Below are 22,490 nucleotides of genomic sequence, written 5' to 3'. Positions count from 1 at the left end.
CCCGCCCCCCCCCCCCCCCCCCCCAAAAAAAAAACAACACCCAAAACAACCTAAAACCAACAAACCAAAACCAGAAAGAATAGAGATGGACAATAAGTATGTTCAAAACATTTAGGTGTATTTCTACAGGGATCTGCTGCAGGGAAAGATGCTTCTCATAACTTCTTGGGAATATCTTAACATACTGTGTGTGACTGCTTACTCCTAATGACTACCAGATGCCATTGAACATCCAAATATCTCTTCTAGTTTGTCACAGAAAAATCTCAGGTGGAAGTTGGGGCTTGCTTGGCAACTTGTTAGCAACTTCTGGTCAATGTGGAAATTATTCTCTTGCAACCTTTATAGTAACTGGGACAATGTGCTGGGACAGTAGAGCTGATTTTACTGTCTTAGCTCATTCTGTTCTCTGCTATCTTTAACTTCATTGTGATTCTCTTACCATGCTTGTCTTCTGGTGAGGGAAGCAAGGGAGCATCTGAGATAAGAACAATGTTTTGCAGCAGAGGTAGCTCACCAGAATGAGAATGCATTCCCCATTTTGAGGAAGAGCCCAATCCTGGTGTTAACTCAAAACTAATTTCTTGTGAATTGCACTAGTTACAAATGCTTCAGGCTTTTTGGACAGGAAGACTGATTTTTAACTGATGTCTGCAATACTGATAACTAGGCAGATTTTATCCATTTCTTCTGCAAATTGCATGTACTCTCTCAAATACTGTGGTCACTTTACTGCCTCGTTAATCCAGAGGCATAGTAGACTTCTGGCATGAGTTACTAGCGTGTGGTGTGGTTACAACTTCTGAAATTTTACTTTAACTGACCAGAGAGACTGTGGAGTATTAAGCCCTTCAGATAACTTCAGGTTGAGGTCACTCCTTGACTTGTTGACCCTTCGTAAGATTTGATGAAGAGAAGTTGATCCCTCTTGACTTCTTTAACTTAAACACACTTTGCTTTTGCAGTTTTCAAAAGAAATGGGGAAAAGTCAGTAACTAGCTGAGCACAGAACGGCAGAGACTGATGCAGTCACTTGGTCTGTGGGCATTTCTGGGAGATAATGAATGGTCTTTTTTTTTAACATTGCCAAGTGGGACGGCCTGGGAAAGAGCATCCTTCCTGATGAATATGTTAATATACTCAGAACAAATTAGACTATCATAAAGGCATAAGAGTTGACAGCACCCCAAGTTATCTTCCACATTGGACTTCAACCTGTTAAAGTGAACAGCAGCTCAGTGCTTTCCTTTTCTTGCCAACTGCAGGTTAATTTGTCCGTGAAAATGCTGCTCACACCAAGGTTGAGTCTTCAATTTCAGTTTCATTGTGTTCTGGGTGATAGTTTTCTGGTTTATCCTCTGGGTCTTTAGGGAATCTGGTCTGGCCCATATAGAATCCCTGTTCATAGAAGCTTATGTAAGGTGTTAACTTTTAAGCACGATCATTAAAGTCTCATTAGTAGATTCAGTACGGCTTTGGAGGAGGTTGCTTAGGATGTTTTTCTGAGAATCTTGGGAAGAAATTCAGGCTGCCTCTCCCTGGAAGAAGAATAAAACAAATGCCTGAGGGGAGGGAAGGTTATTCTCAGGAAAGGTAATTACCTAACAATTTTCCAGTAGCTCTTTGCAGAATGGTAATCCAGCCATTATAAGCTTTCTTTTAGGTTCCTGAAGAACTGAACTGTGCTTTCATGTGCATGGCTCTGTAAGCTTTGTAGGTAGAAAAGGTGGTATTGTCTGAGGGGGCTGTCACCTCTACTTCTGTAACTTCTGACCATATGTTAGTGTTTCCATTCCCCATGTCTAGTGTTGAGGAAGGAGGTGATAGCAATTCCTGCTTTGAAGAAGTGTCTGGGAGTAATGCATACTTGCTGAAGTAGGATAGTACCACTGTGAGAGTGAGTTCCAGGTTTCCCTTTACAGCATTTAAACTGTTTTTTGTGTGAATTCCTGGCAGAGCCCCATGCAATGTGCAAGTAGCTGTCACTTGTCAGGACTGTGTTACTGGTGTTCTGGCAATGTTAGTTTGCTGACCAGGGCCTCAAAGAAAAGGTTTCTCCTTCCTTTTTCTGCTGTTACCCTTCAGCTTTTTGGAGTATTTTGGTTATGTTGTCGGGCTTCAGGCTGTGTTTCTGAGGCAATGCATGTTCTGGGAGATGACTTCTCTTGTCTGTCAAAGACAAGCATCAGAGAGGTCAGGGTGGGTATGAATCTCTCTTCTCTCTTTTTTTTTTTTAATTTTGTTTTGAGAAGCTGCAAGTGTATGCAAGGATCCTAGGGTGCCTGTGGGCTGTAAGCTTGGCTAGAAGCCCAAAAGCTGAAGACCTTCACATCTGAAACACATACCCTTTATATGTGGATTGCATTTCTATGCCCTCTTCTCCTTCCTTCTCCATTTTCTTTCACTGCTTAATTTATGAAAAACTTGATGGAGCAAAGACTGTTCCTTCTAAAATTGAAGAAACCACATCTCTGAAGCAGTTCAAGCAGGGAGGAACCAGTGAAGAGGACAAGTAAAGAAGCACCCTGGCCTTCACAGATATACTTGTTTGGTGCTCTAAAAACAGTGGCTTGTAAGAACTTTGGGGGAGGGGGGGCAGGTTTGGGTGGGCATGACATGTGACTGTTGAGAGCTAATCTACAGAGAAAGGAGAAATCTGTTTAAAAATGGATGACCTTAGATCAAGAGCAATATATAAAATAAAGGGATGCCAGAGATAACTAAGAAGGTAATCCCATTGGGTTTATACAACAAGCATTAAGAGTTGTGTGAGGTAACCAACAGTGCTTTGTTTTCTCTTGGGTTGCAGCTGTGCTGGGGATGTGAAATACCACATTAAGGTGTCACTCTTCTTGTAGCAGAGGCTATTTTGAGGGAACAGGCAAGATAGCTGTTAGATTCAAAACTGTTCATTCTGTTGTGAAACAGCACAATGTCTTAACACACTTCACTGACATACTTGCTTTTGTTGTAACATAAGTTAATATATGAGAAAAAATGCTGTTTCATAATTAAATAGGAGAACAAGCTAAAGGGAAAAAGTAGTGGGAACAGTAAAGCATTTCAGGCTATTTTCTCAATCTGCAAGATCTGAATTAATGCAGAGGTTTTTAGTTTTGTTTGTTTTTCCTAGGACATTCAGAAAGGGAGGGTGGATGCTGTTGCAATGAAGGTGCATCCTTTCATATTAGACATTGCGTTATGTAATAAAATTTCAACATAATACAGAATAAACTAATACAAGCTTAACTATATTTAAAGTTACTGTGGAAGATGGAAGAAAGGCTATGCTTAGTGCGCGTTGTCTTTGTTCTGTAGCTGCTTTCTAAAATGTGCCAGTGGTGTGTGGCCCTAACAAACAAATTTGCCTAGTCACTGTTTGACCAGAAAGGTCTGTACTGAAAACATCAAATGTAGAGTTGTCTCCTCAGAAGGAAGGAACTTCCCAGTGTCCTTTGTAACTGAGAGGACACTGCTGTTCCTCCATTTTTCTGTTTTCTGTAGGTAAGTGTTCATCCTCATGGCATAGCTGAGTTGGATTTTCCTGGCTTTTTTGACAGGAGAGTCATGTAGTTATATTGGTATTTCATCTTGCTCTGATGTCGTGCAGGAGTGAGGACTTTAAATAATACCTATGGGAAGGTGTTTGGGGTGCTTACTTGCATCCAAAACCTAGTTTTCAGTGTTCACTGGCTTATGAACAGTTTGATACTTCTCATTCCTGATCTTGAGCTCTTCTGAGATTTTGTGGTTTTGGTCTTCTGTAGAGGATTGCAGATAAAATTAGTGTCCTTGTTCTCAAATCTGAAGTGACTGTGTGCCCAGTGATGGTGCTTTGAACAGAATATGGCTGTGTACGTCTCTTCTGAGAAATTAACCTTTTCTCCTTCCAAACTGGTGAGACATGATGCAGGGAAGCAGCGCAATCAGAGGCATCAAGTAGTTGATGTATTGTCAAAAATCAATCTAATTTTCAGACCCCCCCCCCCCCCCCCCCCCCATCTGAGTAGAATTATCTGCAACCTGCACTCTGCTCACCTCAAAAGGTCTCAGACTACTGCCTTGCTTTTTGGTTTTCTTCCACCCCAGTGTTGTAACCTGACAAAACCCTGCTGCCCTGCCCATACCACTTGCTGTGTCCTGGCAAGTCAGAGCATTAGTGACTGACTGTGTGTGAGCACCTGTTTGATACAGAAGCCATGCAGCAGGCAATGTTAAAGATGTACAGCCAAAAAAGCTGATAAATAAATGTAAATCTGAAGCATAGTATTTATTTTGTCATGTGGTTTTAATGACCTGGTCAGAGGCTATGAGGCAGAAGGAACACGACTAGCTGTTAGACATTCTGCCGAAACTGGGTATGGCTCTGAAAAGTCATGCAGTGATAGGATCTTAAAGTAAAAAGCCACACAAAACCTGAAAGTTCATTAAGAGCTAGATCAAACCAGTGCAAGTTACAGCATGTATTCCTCAGTTTGGGTTTTAAACGGCCTCTCAGATCAAGAGTTTGAGAAACTGCTTGGAATAACTGTTGTTGTAGTTTTATAGTTTAGTTTTACAGTATGTTTCAAACAGGGGAGGGGGCGTAATTTTTTTGATTTACAGATCTAAAGGCATAGGTTAAAAGCTATACTTGTAAATAGTCAGAAGCCCTTTAATTCCACTCTTTAAAGTCAAGGTCTTGCTTGACTTTAGCCAGAGCTTCACTCTGCCTTGCAGAGCCTTCCTACTAGTGTTAATACCAGTATCTGAAAGGGAAGAATAACTCTTTTGCTCAGCCAAGTGTATACTTGTTTATTGTCATCCTGCCAGAGCTGACAGCTATTTGGTTGACCAGTCTGACTGATACTTAAGTATGCTTGGTGCTTCCAGATCAATAATGCTGTAATTTAAAATAGGCCATCTGTAAATATTTTGCTAACCCTACATTATTAGAAGGTTTGAAATCTTACTCCTAGGGTCCTTATTCCAGCAGTCCTAGTGTGCTGTCTTGCTGAGGAGTAATACGCAATCGAGGCTTTTTGCTGGGAGAGAGGGTGGCAAACTTCAAGCTCTTGTGTAGAAAAATCAAGCATGCAAAGCACATTTTTCTTAAAATAAATGGGTTATTCCTCTGAAATCCAGTGTAAACAGGCTTTATAAATCAACAGCTGAGAAGGCTGCAGAATGCTAGCTATAAAGCAGTGTTTATCTGTCTCTGATGTGTAGTGGCTATGTACCTAGCAGATGCACTGGTAATTTAGCCATTAAGTTGATCCTCTAATTGCTTAGAACTGAGATGTGAGAAATGGAAGAGTGATTGTCATCTGTCATAACCTTACTAGAAGCTTCGTAGGAATCAAACAGCTTAATTCCTGCTTCTTGGTTGACAATGTAATTTTACAGCATTTTGTGATGTGTAAACAGCATTGATGTGGAGATAATGACTCCTAAACAACACCTATACAGCTAATAGGTTTGAATGGGCAATTTATTTTTTTTTTTTCCTAAAACTTTGACAGCAGTGCCTTGTAAGCAGCAGATTTCCTTGGAGCCTGTCTGTGGTAGGATTTTAGGAGTTGTTTCTTCATAGGTTAGTGCAATGTAGGAGGTTGCTAAAGAAACTGAGCCTGCTGACAGATAGGATGGTTTTAGAAAACTGGGAGAAGTTGGATGTGCAGTCCAGACAGCACAATTAAAAAAACAAACAAAAAAACCCCCTTGAAGAGTCAGCTAAAAGGTGCTGTTGATTAATTTGTCCTATTACTTACTAATAGTCCAGATCTTTTATGTTTCTTTAGGAAGACTGTCCAGAAATGGTATTCTGTGTTTTACTTCAAAGCTTTACAGGTTGCAAGGCAATTCCATGTGGGGTGGGAGGTAATGTTCAGACAAGGACTTGTACTTTTTTTCACCCCCACAAATTTTTCTGCACACAGTTCAAGAACTGACCAAGAGGAAACAAAGTCTAAACAGATTTAATGGGTTTAAAAACTATATGATAGAACATGTCTCATTGTTTTCTGTTCCTCTTTTGCTTTGATTTTCTTGAAACTTTCTGTTTTATAATTAGTGTTTTGGTCTGCCCCTGGCTCTTAATGCACACATTACATGGAGGACTTGTTGTGGATTCTAATCCAGTTAGTTTCCCGGCTCTCTCAGTTGCTATATGAGAAAAGGGTGGTTTACCTGGGAGAAGGAATGCAGGCAACAATTACAAGCTAGATGTGACTGCTCATTCAGAGTTGAAGTGACTGCAAGGACAGTAGGATGGGACAATAGTGGGGTTGTAGCTTTGGGAATCAGCTGTCTGAAGTGTAGATTTCTGTAATGAGAAGTTTCTCTGTTTCAAGTCAGCTGGTAGTTTTTGTGTGCTAAGCAAAGTGGGGTTTTGTTTTAATTTTGTTTTATAAAATCCACTTCAGTAGGGAAGTTCAACTGTTACGGTTTTTCTGAGTTCTTTGGCTGTGTAATCTGTATTTGGGACTCATTCTTATGTTGCAGGTCAGAAATTGCTGGATTGAAATGTGCTTAAAAATGTTAGTAAACTTAAGTGGCATACTGGAGAGGTTGTGGATATACTGTACAGCATTAACCTGCTTGCTTTGGAGTGGAAGTCATTCAAGTGTGCAACTGTGAAAGAATGATTCTTTTTTTGGCAGCTGTGGCAAGCCCTGTTCTGTGGCAGAAGGACTGTGTGAAGGGTCCAGAGGTATGGTGTCAGAGTGTTCGGACAGCATCACAGTGCGGAGCGGTGAAACACTGCCAGCAGAATGTCTGGAACAAGCCTACTGTAGTAAGTATCAGCTACTGAGACTTCTTCCCACCTGTAGTTGAGGTAGCTGGTTTCCATATGCTGATGAAATTTTTTATTCAAGTCTCTGATCAGACTTAAGTGCTACATCTGACTATGCCTTGGTTACTATGCCTTAATTTGGGTGCTAGATAAAGGTTGCTTTCCACTTCTCTGCCTTGCACAACTTGTCTGCTGACTTCTCCTGTGACCTGTTGCACAATCACTAAGCAACGTGTGGAATGGAACTAGTGGATTTCAGACTCGTTCCTCTTTATTAAACCAACTCCTAATTCACATTTTTCTTACTCTTAACTTGAGCAATGCCAACCTGATAGGCTCATTACAAATAAAGCTTTGTGCTTCTTTAGGTCTTTCTCATAAGTTAATGTTCCACAAAAGATGCAACATATGCTAAATTTTGAAAGCCATGACAGTAAATAATGGTACAAATGTCACGTTCAGTGTGGCTTTTCAAGTTGCATTTGCACTAAATGTGAGTGCTGCTTTACTAGATGTAGCTGTAATTTGTGGTATTGTTTCACAGTTCTCTAGGGGATAAAGGCATTTTACTTGGACACATTCTGTCCACCTTGGCTATATCTGTGCTGAGGTATGTTTCAGTTTCAGTTTGTGGAAAAACAGGGGAAAGGAGGAATGTCAGAATGGCAGAGCACAACTGAAATGAGTGAAGCTGTCTGAAAAGTTCTTAGATTTCTAGTATGTATGAACTCTTTGAAGTGTAAGGTAGAAGAGGTTCAGGAGAAGGCTTCTTGGGGCAATGTACTTTATACTTCAAAGGAGGTGGGACTAGGTGAAATGAGCAAGTGGTAACATGCCTGATTCTTCATACCATGTTGATTTACTGAAGAAACTGGAGCTGGACATGCTTGGAATAGCCTTACTCCTTATTTAAAAACCACCTCTTTCCACCCTGGCTTCAGCCAGTATTCCTTCCTTAACTTCAATTCCAAATGTGATGCTTGTTATTCACACACTGCATTTACAGGTACTTAATTTTGTCTCCAAGTAACTCTCTACATATCTCTCCAGAACAGTATCCCCTGTGACTTGTGTAAGGAACTTGTGACAGTGGCTGGCAAGGTTTTGAAGGATAATGGTACTGAGGTAAGCAAAGCTCCCTTTCTCCTTGCCCCAAGGCAGTATTTGATTTCATTGTCTTAACAAGAGCCCAGTGTGAGGGGGTGAAAGAGTAGTCTGTGTGATGTTTTCCCAGCCTAAGCAGCAAATGTTGAAAGGGGCCAGAGTATATGGGAGAAGGCTTTTAAACAGCCTCTTCTGGTTTAGAGATTAGCAAATTCGGGAGTCTCTCATGCTCTGACACATCCCTGACTGACTGTAGATGCTTAATAAAATTATTCTTGTGCCAGTGGGCCATCGATCTTAAAAGGTGGGATACTGCAGTCTCTAGAAGTGGGTGATTACACCAAGTAGACTTCATTTTGGTTGTGGGCACTTCTTCCCTTTTTCTTTTGTGAACCTTAGGAGTACTTTGTGTAAACAAATCACTGTCCCACTAGTCCATAATTTCAGTTCCTCTTCCTAAATGTAAATGTTCTATGCTGGCAAGATTGTGTTGTGCAGGCAGTATTTCATGTTTTCACTTTGACAGGGTCTCATCGAAGGTCCAGGACTGGGGAGAATAGACCTATAATGTAAAACCTCATTCTGGTTTTGCTTGTCAACTGCCTGGAGCTACCTGAGTCCAAGGGGCTTTTTTTAGGCTTTGTGTTGTGCATTTTGGGAATGGAAAGGGCATTTGAGAAAGAGAGATATTTTGATAGTCTATAGCTCACCTCATCTTTTATAGGATGAGATCCGCTCTTACTTGGAAAAGACATGTGAGTTTCTTCCTGACCAAGGCCTGGTCTCTGAGTGCAAAGAAATTGTGGATTCCTACCTACCAGTTATCATGGATATGATCAAGGAAGAGCTAGTAAGTAGATAATTTGCAACTGTTGTAATAAAAAATTGTGCTCCTCTTGATGCCTGAATTTCTCTTCTATGTAAGATTGTGCATATGGTCCTTTAATCCTGTATGGATCACTGGTGTTGCAATTAATGGTGTAAATTTGAAGACTGCTTCCTTGCTGTGAAATATTTTCCCTTCCTACCATGTTTCAGCTGAATGACTCTCTACTCTGAACTTCATACAACAGTGCCATCAGTCTAGAGCTTTACGTATGTATCTTTTCTCCCCTAGGACAAACCTGAAGTTGTATGTAGTGCCCTCGCACTGTGCCAGTCCCTTCAGAAGCACCTTGCAGCAATGAAACTTCAGAAACAGCTCCAGTCCAATAAGATACCGGAGCTGGACTTCTCTGAACTGGCATCCCCATTCATGGCTAATGTGCCTCTTCTTCTTTACCCTCAGGACAAACCCAAGCAGAAGTCTAAGGTAAGGGTGCAATGCTATTCCAGTGTGCAAGAGAAGTGTGTGTTTTTTGCTCCAGAGCTTCAGTGCTCCTTTGTGTAAGAACTTACTGATGATACTTGGTAAGGGATTGTGGTACTGGGCTCACATTAAGCTGATGTGCTTCAGCTGGGTGACTGTCTCCTATTGAATTTTGTGCTGCTCCATACAGACAGCTACCTCTTCCCATAACCTGTGAGTTTAAAGCTAAGTAAGATGATAGCTGCAGCCCCAGTGAAGCATATGTATAGTCTTGGATTAACAACCGCAGTCTATAAAGACTAGTTTTGTGCTGGGTTGTTCTCATTCAGGACTGTAGTAGTCAAGCAGGTCTTACTGGAAACAATTTCTTCTGAGAGCAAGTTTGGCACCAATGTTCAAAGGAAGAATTCTCCCACATTCTGAGTAATCTGCTAGCTGTACCCTTCAGGGGAGGCATTCGTCTCTGAATCCAAAGGTGACAGACTGGATCAGAAAAGAACAAATAGTTGACAAAGGGGAGTAGATGAGACAATGAACTTGTGAGTAGAGGCTGCGTCTTGATAGCAAGCCTAGATATGGGAGTTAAACAGTTGAGTGGGTGCAGAACAAGCTGCTGTGGGTGGAGCAGGTAAGATCTATGCCAATTTTAGAGACCTTCCCACTGTGGTCTGTAACAAAACCAACAGATTTTGGAGATTGGGTATCTTAACAGTTATCTCGGGTTTCAGAGCCAAGTAGGTACCTAATCTCCATCTAGTGGCTGGTGCGCATACTGGCAGTAGCTTGTCTATTCAGGAATAGCTATTCAACTTTCAAGAAGCTCAGGCTTTTGAGTATTCTCTATAGAGTATTTATTAAGGTTTGTGTATAGTTTAAAATAGCTCTTAAAACGGAAGCTTCTAAAACGTGTTGCATGAAGATATGTCAACTTAAGTTTCCTTTCACTCTTTTGTCCAGGGAAGTGGGGATGTATGCCAAGACTGCATTCAGCTGGTTACTGATGTTCAGGAAGCTGTGAGGACAAACTCATCTTTTGTAAAGTCTTTGGTTGCTCATGCCAAGGAGGAGTGTGACCGTTTGGGACCTGGAATGTCTGATATGGTAAGCTATCTCTTTTGTTTAAAAATCTGTTCCTGTATGCAAACATAAAATAGTTTGTTCGGTGCCTTAATCCTCTGAATGTGATCTCTATTTAATAAAATAGTGTGTCACATGTAGGATATGTTACACGGTATAACAGTAACAACATCGAAACTGTAAACTTTCTGGTCAAGTTGGGTGGGGTGGTGTGTATGGGACTGGGGAGGAAGAAAAAGACTCAAGATGGCTGCTAGCCCTTAAAGGCCTTTTTCATAAAGATGATCTGGCAGGGTAATGTGGTCATATCAATGAAGGGGCAGTGCTTTTGCCCTGAGAGGAAGAGAAAAGGCCTCATCAGATAAGCAGCTATGTATACAGTGATTGTGTAACCTGAAATATTTGGGACAAGCTCTGAAAGACAGCAGAATAGTTAAGTAGAGCAGGTAAATTAATACCTTGAGATGTATTAGAAAATTCTAGATTAACTCTATAGCTTAAGTGGTTTGATATTTACAGTACTTTCTTTTCCTACTTCCTGCAGTGCAAGAACTATATCTCTGAATATTCTGACTTGGCTATCCAAATGATGATGCACATGGTAAGATCAGTAGAATATAATATTTGCTCTCAGTTCACTTTTCTGCTTTGTGTAGCTAACTTATTTGGAAGCAGGAAACATTTACTGCAGTAAAAGTCTGGGGAGAACCCTTGCTCTGTAAGTCTTGGTGTTAATGCTTTGAACTTGGCATTTAATTGGGTAGTAACTTCAGTCTCAGAATGCTTTCTTTAGCACTTTCCTTTTCTTTCACAACCACTTCAGTGGTGCAAAAGGCACACTAATCCTTTGAAACACAGAAGGTACATTACATATGTTCCTTTATACTCTTTTATCTCAGTCCTGTACTTACACCACTTCCCCTGCCCCACCAAATACCGTGTTAAGCATATTAGAGTCGGTCTTTGTCACAGTATTGCAAAATTGGTTCAAGTGTTAGAGATAATGTGTCAATTTGAAGCAAGACTAAACATCCTTCTTCTGGAATTGCTATCTCAAGACTCCTGCTCTCTGAGCTCTTGATAGGAGCCATGGAAAGTGAGTGGTACTGTACTAGCTCTGGTCTTCTGCAGCAACATACAATACGTTTTTACTCTGACCACCTCCATAGCACCTCTTTATCCAGAGATCTCAAAGCCTTTAAAAAAATAAAAGGTAAGCCTTTCCTTAGAGAATGCAGTGCCTGGATGCCACAAGTAACATAACAAATGATAGGTGAATTCATGAATAGAATATGGGTCTGACTTGACCCTGAATTTGGCAACACAGTGGCCTTTTTTTGTTTCCAGTTGCTAAAGGCTACTTAGAAGCTTATACTGCTTCTTAAGCTTTTTGTGGGGTGAAGCAAATCTTTGTTCCAACAACAGTTAGTTTCTCATTTTAAGCATTGCAATACAGTGTGTTGCTAATACCTGAAACTGGCATATGACCACACGTTGCATCCGGCTGAGTGTTGTTCAGACTCTTTGGAGGTAGTCTTGCCCAGGATGCTTTAATAACTTCAAATGAATAATGCTGGTTAGCACTGTGCAATTAAATGTGAGTTGCTGTAGCAGTGCTAAGGATCTTTGGGGTGGGGACCATGTCATGTTCCATCGTCTTCATGGAAAGAGTATATGCGGTTCCAAGTGCTTGACATTTTTTTTCTCTTAACTGTTATCTTTAATTTCTCCTCTCTTCCTCTGTCTCCAATCTCCCCTGTCAACAGAAGGATCAGGTAGGTGAGCAACTTGCCTGTGGTGATAGCCTGCTTGTAGTTCACTTCTTGCTCTATTAGCTGTGTACATGGTGTGACTGTACTCAGTGTTGACAGATACAAGGGATATTTATGTGGTTAAACCAGAGAAAGACTAGACTTCATCCAGTGGATCAGTCCTACTTCCAGCTCCAGATAGCACTTTTTGCTACTAAGATTTCAGCTTGATAATGCTTTGGCCAGTGGAGCAGAAAATATGCTCGCTTTCTTACAAGAAGGATTAGATGTAGAAAAAGCATGCCGGTGGCTCCTGTCAGCTTCTGGTTTCAAGTCTGGGCTCAAAAGTGCTTGAGTGAAGCTGTCCCTGGGTCTTTTCTTGGTTAACCTTTAAATCTAGGACAACTAGATATATAGATATTTGGAGTATATGAACTGAAAAGGAGACGCAGGAGGCCTTTAGGCTCCTGCTTCCTAGAGCTATTTGGGCTTTTAATTTAACCAGTCCTGGGAGACCTTGTGTCTGTCATCTCTCTGTGAGAGAACATGTTGTGTGTATGTGGGTGTTGCTGTACCATTAATATCTGGAAATGCTTCTTACAATGCATGAACTAAAGGGCTTGACTTAAAGGTACTGCCTGGAGTAGTCTGAAGCAGCATTGTGTCTTTGAGATACTGTTTTTGCCTGTGCATGAGGTTGTGGCATGACATATTAACTGTTGCATACACACGCCTCTGCTGTAAGAAGCTTGATGCCCTGGTGACAGGGTGGGGTATGATCATCTAATTACCTGTAGGACCAAAGGTAACTTTTTTTAGCTTAGGTAGACTTCAGGTGGGAAAACTCAAGTTTTGTGTATTACTCTGTACAGCCTTTCTCACTTTGTGCGGGTATAATGTGGCCTCCTTAGAGCAGTTTGCCTAATGTCTGGCATTTACTTTTGCATTTAGTAGTGCATGTTTCTAAAACCTTTGAGAAAGACTTAGAAAGCTTTTTTACAGGCTTTGTTTCTGTTTGCCGTTTTCCCTCTTAATGTGAAAAGAACACTTGAAATAGAGTGACTGCAGATACTTGTAAAAAAGGTTAGGCTTAAATTATAACATGATAACTTTTTGCTTCTTATAGGCTGCGTTCAGTAATGCGGGAATCTGTTTGCAAAATGTGATGTTACTGGATGCTTTAAAGAAGGTAGTTTGTGGATGGGAGAAGGAGTCCTTTCTTCTAGGCATTTCTTTCAGCTTTTGGGTGAACTCAAGTCAGAATAATTAGCCTCTTCTGTGATTACTTCAAGCTTTCAGGGGAGCAGCTTTGCAGATGCAGGTCTAATGTGATGCTGGTGGCCTGTTTTGGTGTTGGTAGCTCTTAAGTCAACTCCTTTGAAGGGCTTGCGTAGTGTATTATTAGCTCATGGTAAATGGGGTTTTTAAATGGTTGTGGCCTAACCTCTTCCTCTTTTAAAGGAATTGCTAAATTTCATCTGGTAGTTGTCCTGCCTATAACCATACCAAATGCTTTGCCAATACTTGAAGTAGAAGTAGTCATGAAACTTCTAGTTGTGTTGGAGCCTTTTAGAACTTCGTTCTCTGTGCCTGCTTACAGGCTCCATAGAAAGGGCAGAGTCTTCTAGACTTTAAAAAAAATTGCTTATACATCTCTTTGCAGCAACCAAAGGATATTTGTGCCATGGTTGGGTTCTGTCCTTCAGTGAAATCTGTTCCCCTTCAGACTCTGGTGCCAGCTCAAGTGGTTCATGAAGTGAAAATGGAAACTGTGGAGGTAAGATAGACTTTTTGTACTTGAACAGCTTTGCCTTCCTTTTTCTGTTAGTGTAATGAGCTAGGTGAAACAGAAGAACAGGAACTTTTATGCATAGAATAATCCAAGTCTCTCTGCATATAAATTCCTGGCCTCTTCTTGTTTCTGATGCTCATCTATGCAGTAGGAGAGCTTACTGGTTTGTTAGAAGAGCAGAGCCTATGCTAAACCGAAGCTATAAGGGTAATGCTTCAGGATTGAAATGGGAACTCTTGTTCCTTCAGTAGAGTATAGCAGCCATTCTAAATGACACCTCAAATGTTAGAGGGCAAATTACTGAGTTTGAGTTTTGCTCTACATTTGGAGTTATGCTTTGATCCCTTTTAAAAAAGGGACAGCACTCTGCATGTGCAGATGAGTGATCAGAGTCAGAATGCTGAAGCTCTGAGTTTGGAGAAGCACCTTAGCTTCCCATGGCCTTTGGGTGAGACATGGGCTGAGGTTTTTTTGGGAAGGAAAGTCTCTTTTGAGGACAGTAACTTCCTCAGGCTCCAAACAATTTCCCTCAAGTCCCTCAATTTCTAGGTTGGTTTTTTTTTTTTTTTCCCCCAAACAGGAGGGTGCTCTCCTCAATGTATTTGAAAAAACAATTCATATTTCCCTTGACTCCAGTCACCGTGGGGCTGCTTATTTCTCCGTGTCTATTAAATTCAACTCCCCTCCTTATACAACCTGGGCGTTACAGTCTTAATTAGTCATACAAAATTCATTCAGAAAGGCTTTTTACTGAGACCTTTGAGGTTGGTTTTGGGTTCTGAGTGACCTTTAGAATTCAGCTCAAACTGGCCAGCTAGGTAAATGAATTGGTGTGCTACACCTGAATGTGAATGCTCTTAGACTGATCTTTTACAAATTGTTCCTGTCAAATGTGGTCAAGTGCTGCTTTATCATTTTGTATGTTTCTTCTGTGTACTCAGAAGGCCTCAGTTCAAGAGAAAACTTTTTCCTTGTGTGAAATATGTGAGACCATGGTGAAAGAAGTGACTGGCCTCTTGGAGAGCAACAAGACAGAGGTGTGTAAGTGGTGGAAATGGTACCTCATCCTAGGCTTTGGCTAAAATGGGGCTGTATTGGAGGGGGAGGGAAAGTTAATTTTATTGCCCTTTTCATGAAAGCAAGATTTCCATCCTGGGTGGGAGGGAGTAAGAAAACACGTGCTTGTGAACTGAGTCAGATTTCTGTTCCTCACTTACCACACATCCTTCATTGTGCTTCAGGAGGAGATTGTGCATGAAATGGAGGTGATCTGCTACCTGTTCCCAGCGAGTGTCAAAGACCAGTGTAAGGACTTCATAGATGTCTACGGCCAGGCTTTGATTGACATGCTCTTGGAGGCAACGAATCCTGAAGCTGTGTGTGTTATGCTGAAATGCTGTGCAGCCAGCAAGCCTTCACAGCAGCCAGGTTGGTAATGAGGAGTCGGTGGTGTTGCAAAATGAGCTAGTTCTCCTATGATTATCTGTCTTTTGAGGACACATGCTTTAGTACTTTGCTGATGCTGCCTCATTTCTTTTATTTGTGGGAACTACCTAAGCAGTGGTGTTTGTGCATTTTTTGTTTGTTTTTTTCCTTTCTCAGTTTTAGTGAAACCTGCAGGTGGCTTCTGTGATATCTGCAAGATGGTGGTAGCTTATGCAGACAAAGAACTAGAGAAGAATGCCACGACAGCTGAAATTGAAGCTTTACTGGAAAAAGTCTGTCACTTCCTGCCAGAGTCTGTCAGTGATCAGGTAAAGCACTTGTGCAGGAGGCAGGCTGAAAAGCAATGGTCTTGTTGATTGTTGGGAACTGTCCTTGTTGATTTGTTGGGTTTAAGTAGGTCCTACAGTAACAGTTATGCTTACCTCATTTTCTGAGAGTTTCACCTGATATTCTGTCTAGGTCCGTCTCTCAAGTGTCTCTACTTCTGCTATAAATGTCCAGGTACTCATAATAGAGGTCTCTGTGTTTGGCCAACTGCCTTGGCCTCTGGCTGGAGACAAACTGTCCACAGGTGCAGCTGGAACTGGCTTGTGTTCAGCAACTTGATCCTTCCTAGGTTTTTCCCTTTACTAGTTAGCACCGAAGCGTAGCAGCTTCTTAGGTGCAGTAGAGCAAAAAAGAGGGAGCAGGCTTGATCTGAGACAGTCAAACGACCACATGGGCCTTGCTGTGTGGCATCCTGCTTTCCAGTCAGAACAAGGCAGATAGAGGCGAACAGAAGGACAAAACATCTTGCAGAGTATTTGCAAAAAATACTAGAGAGCAGCACCTCTTGGTGGCTTTTGTAAGAATAGTCAGTCTTCCTCTGCTAGATGCTGGAAGGAGTTTGGGGTGCAGGGGGATTAGGTTTTTGCACTCCCCATCCTTGGGGGTTGGCAGTCCTCTGAACAGATGGAGACTTTTAAGGGCCTGAATTGACCGGCTGGATTGTTGTACTAATTTGCAGTCAGTAAAGGTTTGCCTGGAAGTACTCTGTGAACAGTGGGTGGGAACAGCTGAAGGGTTTTTTTTTCCTCAACATTGATCCTGTTCAGGGGATTAGCAAAGTAACTGGAAGTAGGCTGGCATAATTCCAGTGAGACGGCAAAAAGCAACACCTGTTAGGCCACTGCTATCAAGATTTACCTGGAAATCTTATTAGGTGGCTGCTGAGTGTCAGCAAGTGGCAACTGCTTGTAAGTTTCCTAGGTATACAATAGACAGGCTTAAAGCAGCTATGAAACAGCTATTCCTACTTAACTGCTGTGAGGCTGTTTAATAGCTGTGGTTTGCTTATTAATCGGCGCCGTTAGTCTCTGCTGAGAACACCAATATCATTCTGTGCTTTGGAGATGGCCTCTCCACTAGAGGGCTGACTGTTACTGACAGGAAGCGTTTGTGCCGCTGCCTGGTCTGAAGCGAATAGTAACTACTTGGGCTAAAAGTGCTTAAGAGTCATTACTGCATTGCTGCCGTCCTGTTCAGGATGTTTGTCTCCAGCTCCTTCAGTGTGCTTTCCTCTTGAGACAGCAGTGATTTCCACAATTAGAGACTAGACTTTGCAAATCAAAGCCTGCCCTGCTTGGTTCTTTTCCCAAAGTCTGTCCTGCTTGCTTCTTTTCCTTTTGACCCCTTTCTCATCATAACCTGTCTGCAGACAGCTGCAGGCAGGTATGAGCTAGCAAAAAATGATGTAGTTGTGTGATTGGTGCAATGCTGAGTCCTTTTCGATCTGTAGAGCTCAAGCCTCTGGTTTATCAGTTTGGAGTGTAGTATTGGGGGTGTTTGGAGTAGTGTACAGGCCTGCCTGCTGAAGAGCGTATCTTCCTCTTCTTTCTAAGGCTTTAACAGGAGAATCTCTCAACCTGTGTTTTGTTACAGTGTGTTCAGTTTGTGGAACAGTATGAACCCGTGGTTGTGCAACTCTTGGCAGAGATGATGGATCCCACTTTTGTTTGCACTGTGAGTATTGCATTTAGTTCTGAGTACAGGCTCTGATACAGTACTGCCTACTCTTCTGTATGCCTTTCAGTGCCTAGCATGCAGAAACTCTGCTGGAATGAAAATCAGCACACTGAATGCTTGGAGCAAATGTGATTGTGCAAGGCCTCAGGCTTACTGAATGGACAGCTGTCTGACTGCCAGCCTTGTGCAAGGAAGGATAGAAGAAAAGAGCTGCCAGTGGTTATCCACTGCTGAGGTTCAGTAACAAGGTGTAGTGTGCCCTGAATGTGATGAGAAGAAGTTAAATGACATTTCTTGAGAAAGGTCCCTCCTAGAAGCTCTGTTTCTCAAAAATTAATATGAAGAAGCAGTTATGGTAACTTAATTCTTCCTTGTGTCAGATTACTGCTTCATGTTTACTGATTCAGCTGCAAGTGTGATGGCAGTTGTCAGTTGAGCATGGTACTGTGGGAGCTCCCGAAGCTACCTCAGTGTTGCTTCCACACCCGGTCAGGTAGAAGCTCAGACATAAGGGTGGAGTTGAGATCTCTTAGTGCAAATAGAAAGATGCTGACTCCAGTGCTGTTCTTTTCACAGAAACTTGGAGTCTGTGGATCAGCTAAACAGCCTCTCCTGGGGGACAATGCTTGTGTCTGGGGTCCAGGCTACTGGTGTAAGAACATGGAGACTGCTGCACAGTGCAATGTACGTAAAGCAGGATTCTGCCTCAAGTTTCCTATTGGTCTTTGATAGCTCCTTATAAGCTACTTTTCTGGCTTCTATACCACACTCGAAAGTGAAATTCCAGTTTCAGGAAGCAAAAGGGTACCAGCTAGAGGTGGTTGAGTTTTACTGGAGGGTCTTCCATAGCCCTTAGCTTTCTTAAAGCAGACTGTTTCCTCTCCCTTTCATTCCTATCCCCCACCTGTCTATTAGCATTTCAGAATCTGTAGTAAGGTACAATGTGAGCTTTATATTTAGTCTGTGTTCCCCCAGCCAACAGACCATGTCACAACCTCTCATCAGGCTCTGAAAATTGGCTTCCAGTATTGCTGTGGGCTGATGCTTTCTTTGCCTGGCCTTAACGGCTAAGGGTCATCAGCGTTCTTTCCTGAAGCTTCTGGGTGGGGACGAGGATGTTATTTATTCTAGTCCTCTCTGAAATCACTTATTTTAAGAAAAACAGGTTTGCTCTCAAGCTCTTGGCTCAGAATAAGGTGTTGAATTGTATGTGTAGATGCACACTTGTTTGCAACCAGGCTTTTTTCCACTAACATATACTATTTCTTTTTCTTTAGGCTGTTGATCACTGCAAACGTCATGTGTGGAACTAGAAGAAGAATTTCTGGTTCTGAAAGTTTGCCATGGCTCTTAAAAATGTGGGCCGAGGTTGGCGGAGAGCTGTATCTCAAATGTCCCTCCTCTCTGCCTCATTAACAATTTGACCTTCAAGTTCCTTTTATTGTAACTCTTCTGTAGCAGTGCTGCTGTTGAAGGATCAGATCTTCATTGTTGACTTAACGAAGATATTTCTGATTGTACAGTTTAACTCATTATCCTCCTAAAAATAGTCAGTGTGTTGTAGATTTTTAATTGGTAGGCTGAAGTGTTTTTTTTAGGTGCTGGGAAGAATGGCAGAGAAGGTGAAATGAGACAAGACTATTATCTTTTAATTTAAAAACAAAGAACAAGATAGCAACTAAACTTTCAAATGTCTTTCTGTAGTCAGCATTGGGAAGATAACATGCTTTGCGTTTTTAACATCTGGGTGGAATATTAATTTTCTGTGTAACCGTAGGGGAACTCTAAGGGATAATGTTGAATCTGGGAATCCCTTCGGCTGGAATTTTCAAAGCTCTACAGGAGGGGACTTCATGTGCCCACCTAACTTTCAAAGTAACTGGTACCTAAAAAGGTGCATTTGCATTTGAGTGACCACGCTTTTGCATTTGAGTGACCACACTTAACGGCTAGTGGTGTTATCATAGCTAAGGAAACCCTCCCTCCATATCCTTTTTAGTTCCTTGGACTACTCAGTCTAAGCATGGGTGTTCTACTGTCAAGCCCTGTACAGTGGGATTTCAGTCTTTTGAAGCATGCTGATGTACTTAAGGAATATCCGGCTCCCTTTTTTCTTACCCTAGTTGCTCAATTCTGCTTAGTCTTGCAGTGTCCTACATGCAGCCAGCCGGGTGCCAAGGAGGTGGAGCGAGCTGGGTTGGTAGAAGATGGAGGGGAAAGGAGTCAGCAGGGGCTGTGCATATGTCAAAGTGCGGTCAGCGTAGAGGGCAGAATGCATGGAAAAATGGGTTTTATTGTAAAATGCCATTTGTTCCTTGATCTGTTTTTCCTCTTGTAGTGTATATCAGTCATCTAAAACTTCAGAGGCGCTATGAGGCTTGTGGGCAGTTTCTGTTGCTGCCACCCATTCTCACTGACACTCACCTGAGTAGTTTGAAGTATAAATTTTTTTCCAGAGTTCCCATTTTTGTTGGGAAATGCATCTGAGTAGCAGGCGGAGATGGCAGATGGTAAGAGCACTGGAGTAGGTATTTGGCAGCTCTGCTGGCATACCTGACAACCTGCCTTTCACACCTCTGCAGCATCCCAGTGAAACGGCCTGAACTTTTGAACAAAAGCCTTTCAAGGTAGGCTGCTACCCTGGAAACAAGTCAGGCCCTTGAGGTGTAGGGGCCTTGAGGATGAGAATCATGCTCGTGTTGCTTGAGATGGACTCTGTATCCCTGACCAGCATGTAGTGCGTAGTTCTGATCAAGTTAACCCCCAAAATAGAGGCACCAAAGTAGCTCTGAGGAGGCCTTTGGGAAGGAGGAGCTGGGCAGAGGTGGGGCTTTGAAAATTCCAGTCCTGTTCAGAAAGGTGCCGGCAACTGCTACTGTTCCTGTGGTGTCTTGGGTGAGGCAGGTGCTCCGGTAACAAGGCTTTAGCAGCAAGCAAAGTAATTTTCATGCAGTTTAATGGAAAACCACTCGACTGCAGCTTTTTTGTTACTACATGTACATACTAAATGTCTGGGCAGTGGTGGCAGACAGCGATACCAGTTTCTTTCCTGTTTGCATTTGTACAGAACACTGAAGAACTCATGGCTTTAAAAAAAAGAAAAATAATTTCCCATAAAGTTGTAAAATACCTGCAGCTTTCTGTCTTGGCAGGCTTGTGCAGAGGTTCCAATGGTGTATCCCAGTTGGGGTAGATATGCCAGATAGGAAATGGGCTCCCTTCAACGTTGCTGCCCTGGAGGTACGGGTTGTGTTACACCATGGCATGTAGTACAGTATTTGATCTTTTAAACTGGATGGCATTCTCTTAATGTGAATTTTTTGGGGGGGGGAGGTGGGGATGGATTGACACTTGCTCTTATGGGTTGGCAAGGTTTTAATTTTCTTGGGTTTTTAGTAGTGAAGGATTCGTGCTAGCAACCTGTCAGGTGAGGTGAACCAGGGGAAATCCTGTGCTAGTGCTGGGAGCCTTGTTAGTTTTCTTCCTTCCTGTGGACTGTGGCACCTGACCTGCTTGAGTTATGCTGGGGGGACACGTGCAGTTGCTTTCTAAAGAACATTGTCTTGATTTTTGCACAAAAGCTTCCTTAATGAACAATAAAAACTTCTGTAAACCGACAAGTTTGTGCGTTTCATTTCCTTGTGTGCTAGTTGCCGAAGGATCTTGTTAGCTTCCCCTTTGCTGCAGAGCCAGGAGAAGGCATGTCCCAAAATGTCACTGGGAATCTGGGGCTGAATGGCAGGATTCAGGTTCCCATTGAGTTGCCATCACCTCGAAACATGCGTGTCCCATCAAGCCTTTGTTATATTGAGTGCAGTTGCAGGTTCAAGAGGCTTGCCAGGGATTGCCATCGTCGCTCTCTTCCCTGGATGAACGCAATGCCTGATGTGAGGCAACAGCCCTGTGTTGCAATTTCTCTGCCTTGAGCAGGCTGGAGGGAGTTCTTGCTGAAGCTGCTTGGTATCAGGCTTCAGTGCTGACTTGCATTTAATGTGGCTTTCCTTTCGTTTTAATTCCTTGTTTTATTTTGAATGAAATGTCATTTAAATGCTTTACGTGAACTACTTGACTGCCTCTACGCTTTAATTCACTTGTCCTAAATTTGCCGGTCTTTAATATCTATACTGCTGACCTTTTTTTTTTTTGTAAGGGATGATGCTCTCTTCAGCAGAGGGCACAGAAAATGGCTATATCCCATGGCACTAGGACAAGTTTTCTCGCTGCTGTGCCCACCCTTTGCAGCCAGGAGGGGCGAGGTTAGCGTCGAGCAGCAGGTTCTGGGCTGGTTTTGACTTCCCGGGAATACCTGCCTGGCTCTGGTCCCTCCCTCCACTTGCAGGTTGGTGATGATTTTATAATCAAGGCGTAAGGAGAGGGGTGTGGTAATTGCCCTGCGTAGGTGTGGGTTCTCACTACTCCCAACCCATCCAAGATTCCTCAGTCTGGGAGCAGCACGGGAGACGAACCAGCCACTGAGGACTATCTTAGGAACGGCATGGAGAGCAAATGGAGTGGCTGGGTGCTGATCCTTTCTGTGTGCCTGGGCTCCTACCAAGGTAAGGCCAGGCCTGGGGCTAGGACTTGAGGAGAGCCTAGAAATCCCCTCTGAACCCCAAAACTATTCCCAGCTATAGCGTTTAAGCTCCAGAGCGTGCTTCCTTGTCCCTCTGTGGTGTTCGAGGTGGGCCAGAGGAGAGCTGGGGCAGGCAGCACCACCGGCTGCTTTACCTCTTGCCCACCTGGACGCGAGCGTTGCAAGTTCTGCCCTTAAAGATGATCTTGGGGCAAAAAGTGGCTTGCTCCTTCCCTTCTCCAGACACTGGGGATTCAGATGGAGCTTGTTTTGCCGGGGCATGGAAGGAGGGAGGCTGGTTGATGGGGCGTCTCGGCAGTGATGGGGGAGAGGGCTGCGTTGTCGTCTGCCCTTGGCGTTGGGACCTGGCTGCGTAGATGTGGTCTGGGGCAAACCATGTTGTTGTCCTTGCATGACGGAGTGACCACGGTGCCACCTGAAGCTGCCCCTTTCCTTAGGGACCTTGTACAAGGTGTGGGAGGCAGGAAGCCTCCTCTGCTGTGGCTTGCTGAGCTCCAGGTAGGGTGATGGGGTGCAATGCTGCAGCCCTATGCACCTTTGGAGCCCTCTCACCACTGGGGCTTTGGCTATGGGTGAGCAAATCTTCCTCCAGGTGAGCTCAACGCTGCTGTTCCTTAGGTATCCCCCTGATAAGAGTG

At 42.9% G+C, this 22,490-nt stretch overlaps 1 protein-coding gene across 2 annotated transcripts in view; it reads left to right on the top strand.

Moving 5' to 3' along the window:
- Window positions 1-19,458, top strand: part of LOC104839575 (proactivator polypeptide) — a 23,712-nt gene extending 4,254 nt beyond the window's left edge. Inside the window, exons 2-15 of one of the 2 annotated variants that reach the window (XM_010579938.1) lie at window positions 6,642-6,775; window positions 7,826-7,900; window positions 8,604-8,729; window positions 8,997-9,191; window positions 10,146-10,289; window positions 10,810-10,866; window positions 12,032-12,040; window positions 13,680-13,793; window positions 14,750-14,845; window positions 15,050-15,236; window positions 15,411-15,562; window positions 17,175-17,255; window positions 17,835-17,942; window positions 18,536-19,458. In XM_010579938.1, the coding sequence (XP_010578240.1) occupies window positions 6,642-6,775; window positions 7,826-7,900; window positions 8,604-8,729; window positions 8,997-9,191; window positions 10,146-10,289; window positions 10,810-10,866; window positions 12,032-12,040; window positions 13,680-13,793; window positions 14,750-14,845; window positions 15,050-15,236; window positions 15,411-15,562; window positions 17,175-17,255; window positions 17,835-17,942; window positions 18,536-18,571 (1,514 nt within the window). In that variant the 3' untranslated portion in view covers window positions 18,572-19,458. The remainder of the gene's footprint in view (window positions 1-6,641; window positions 6,776-7,825; window positions 7,901-8,603; window positions 8,730-8,996; window positions 9,192-10,145; window positions 10,290-10,809; window positions 10,867-12,031; window positions 12,041-13,679; window positions 13,794-14,749; window positions 14,846-15,049; window positions 15,237-15,410; window positions 15,563-17,174; window positions 17,256-17,834; window positions 17,943-18,535) is intronic. The other variant, XM_010579939.1, reaches the window with a different exon arrangement.
- Window positions 19,459-22,490: the final 3,032 nt, after the last annotated feature.

The sequence above is a fragment of the Haliaeetus leucocephalus genome, unplaced genomic scaffold (genome assembly GCF_000737465.1).
Source record: "Haliaeetus leucocephalus isolate CR32 unplaced genomic scaffold, Haliaeetus_leucocephalus-4.0 Scaffold687, whole genome shotgun sequence".
In the NCBI taxonomy this organism is placed as follows: Eukaryota; Metazoa; Chordata; class Aves; order Accipitriformes; family Accipitridae; genus Haliaeetus; species Haliaeetus leucocephalus.
The sequence above is the reverse complement of the archived record's forward strand: the minus strand, read 5'-3'. Positions and strand labels throughout refer to the sequence as shown.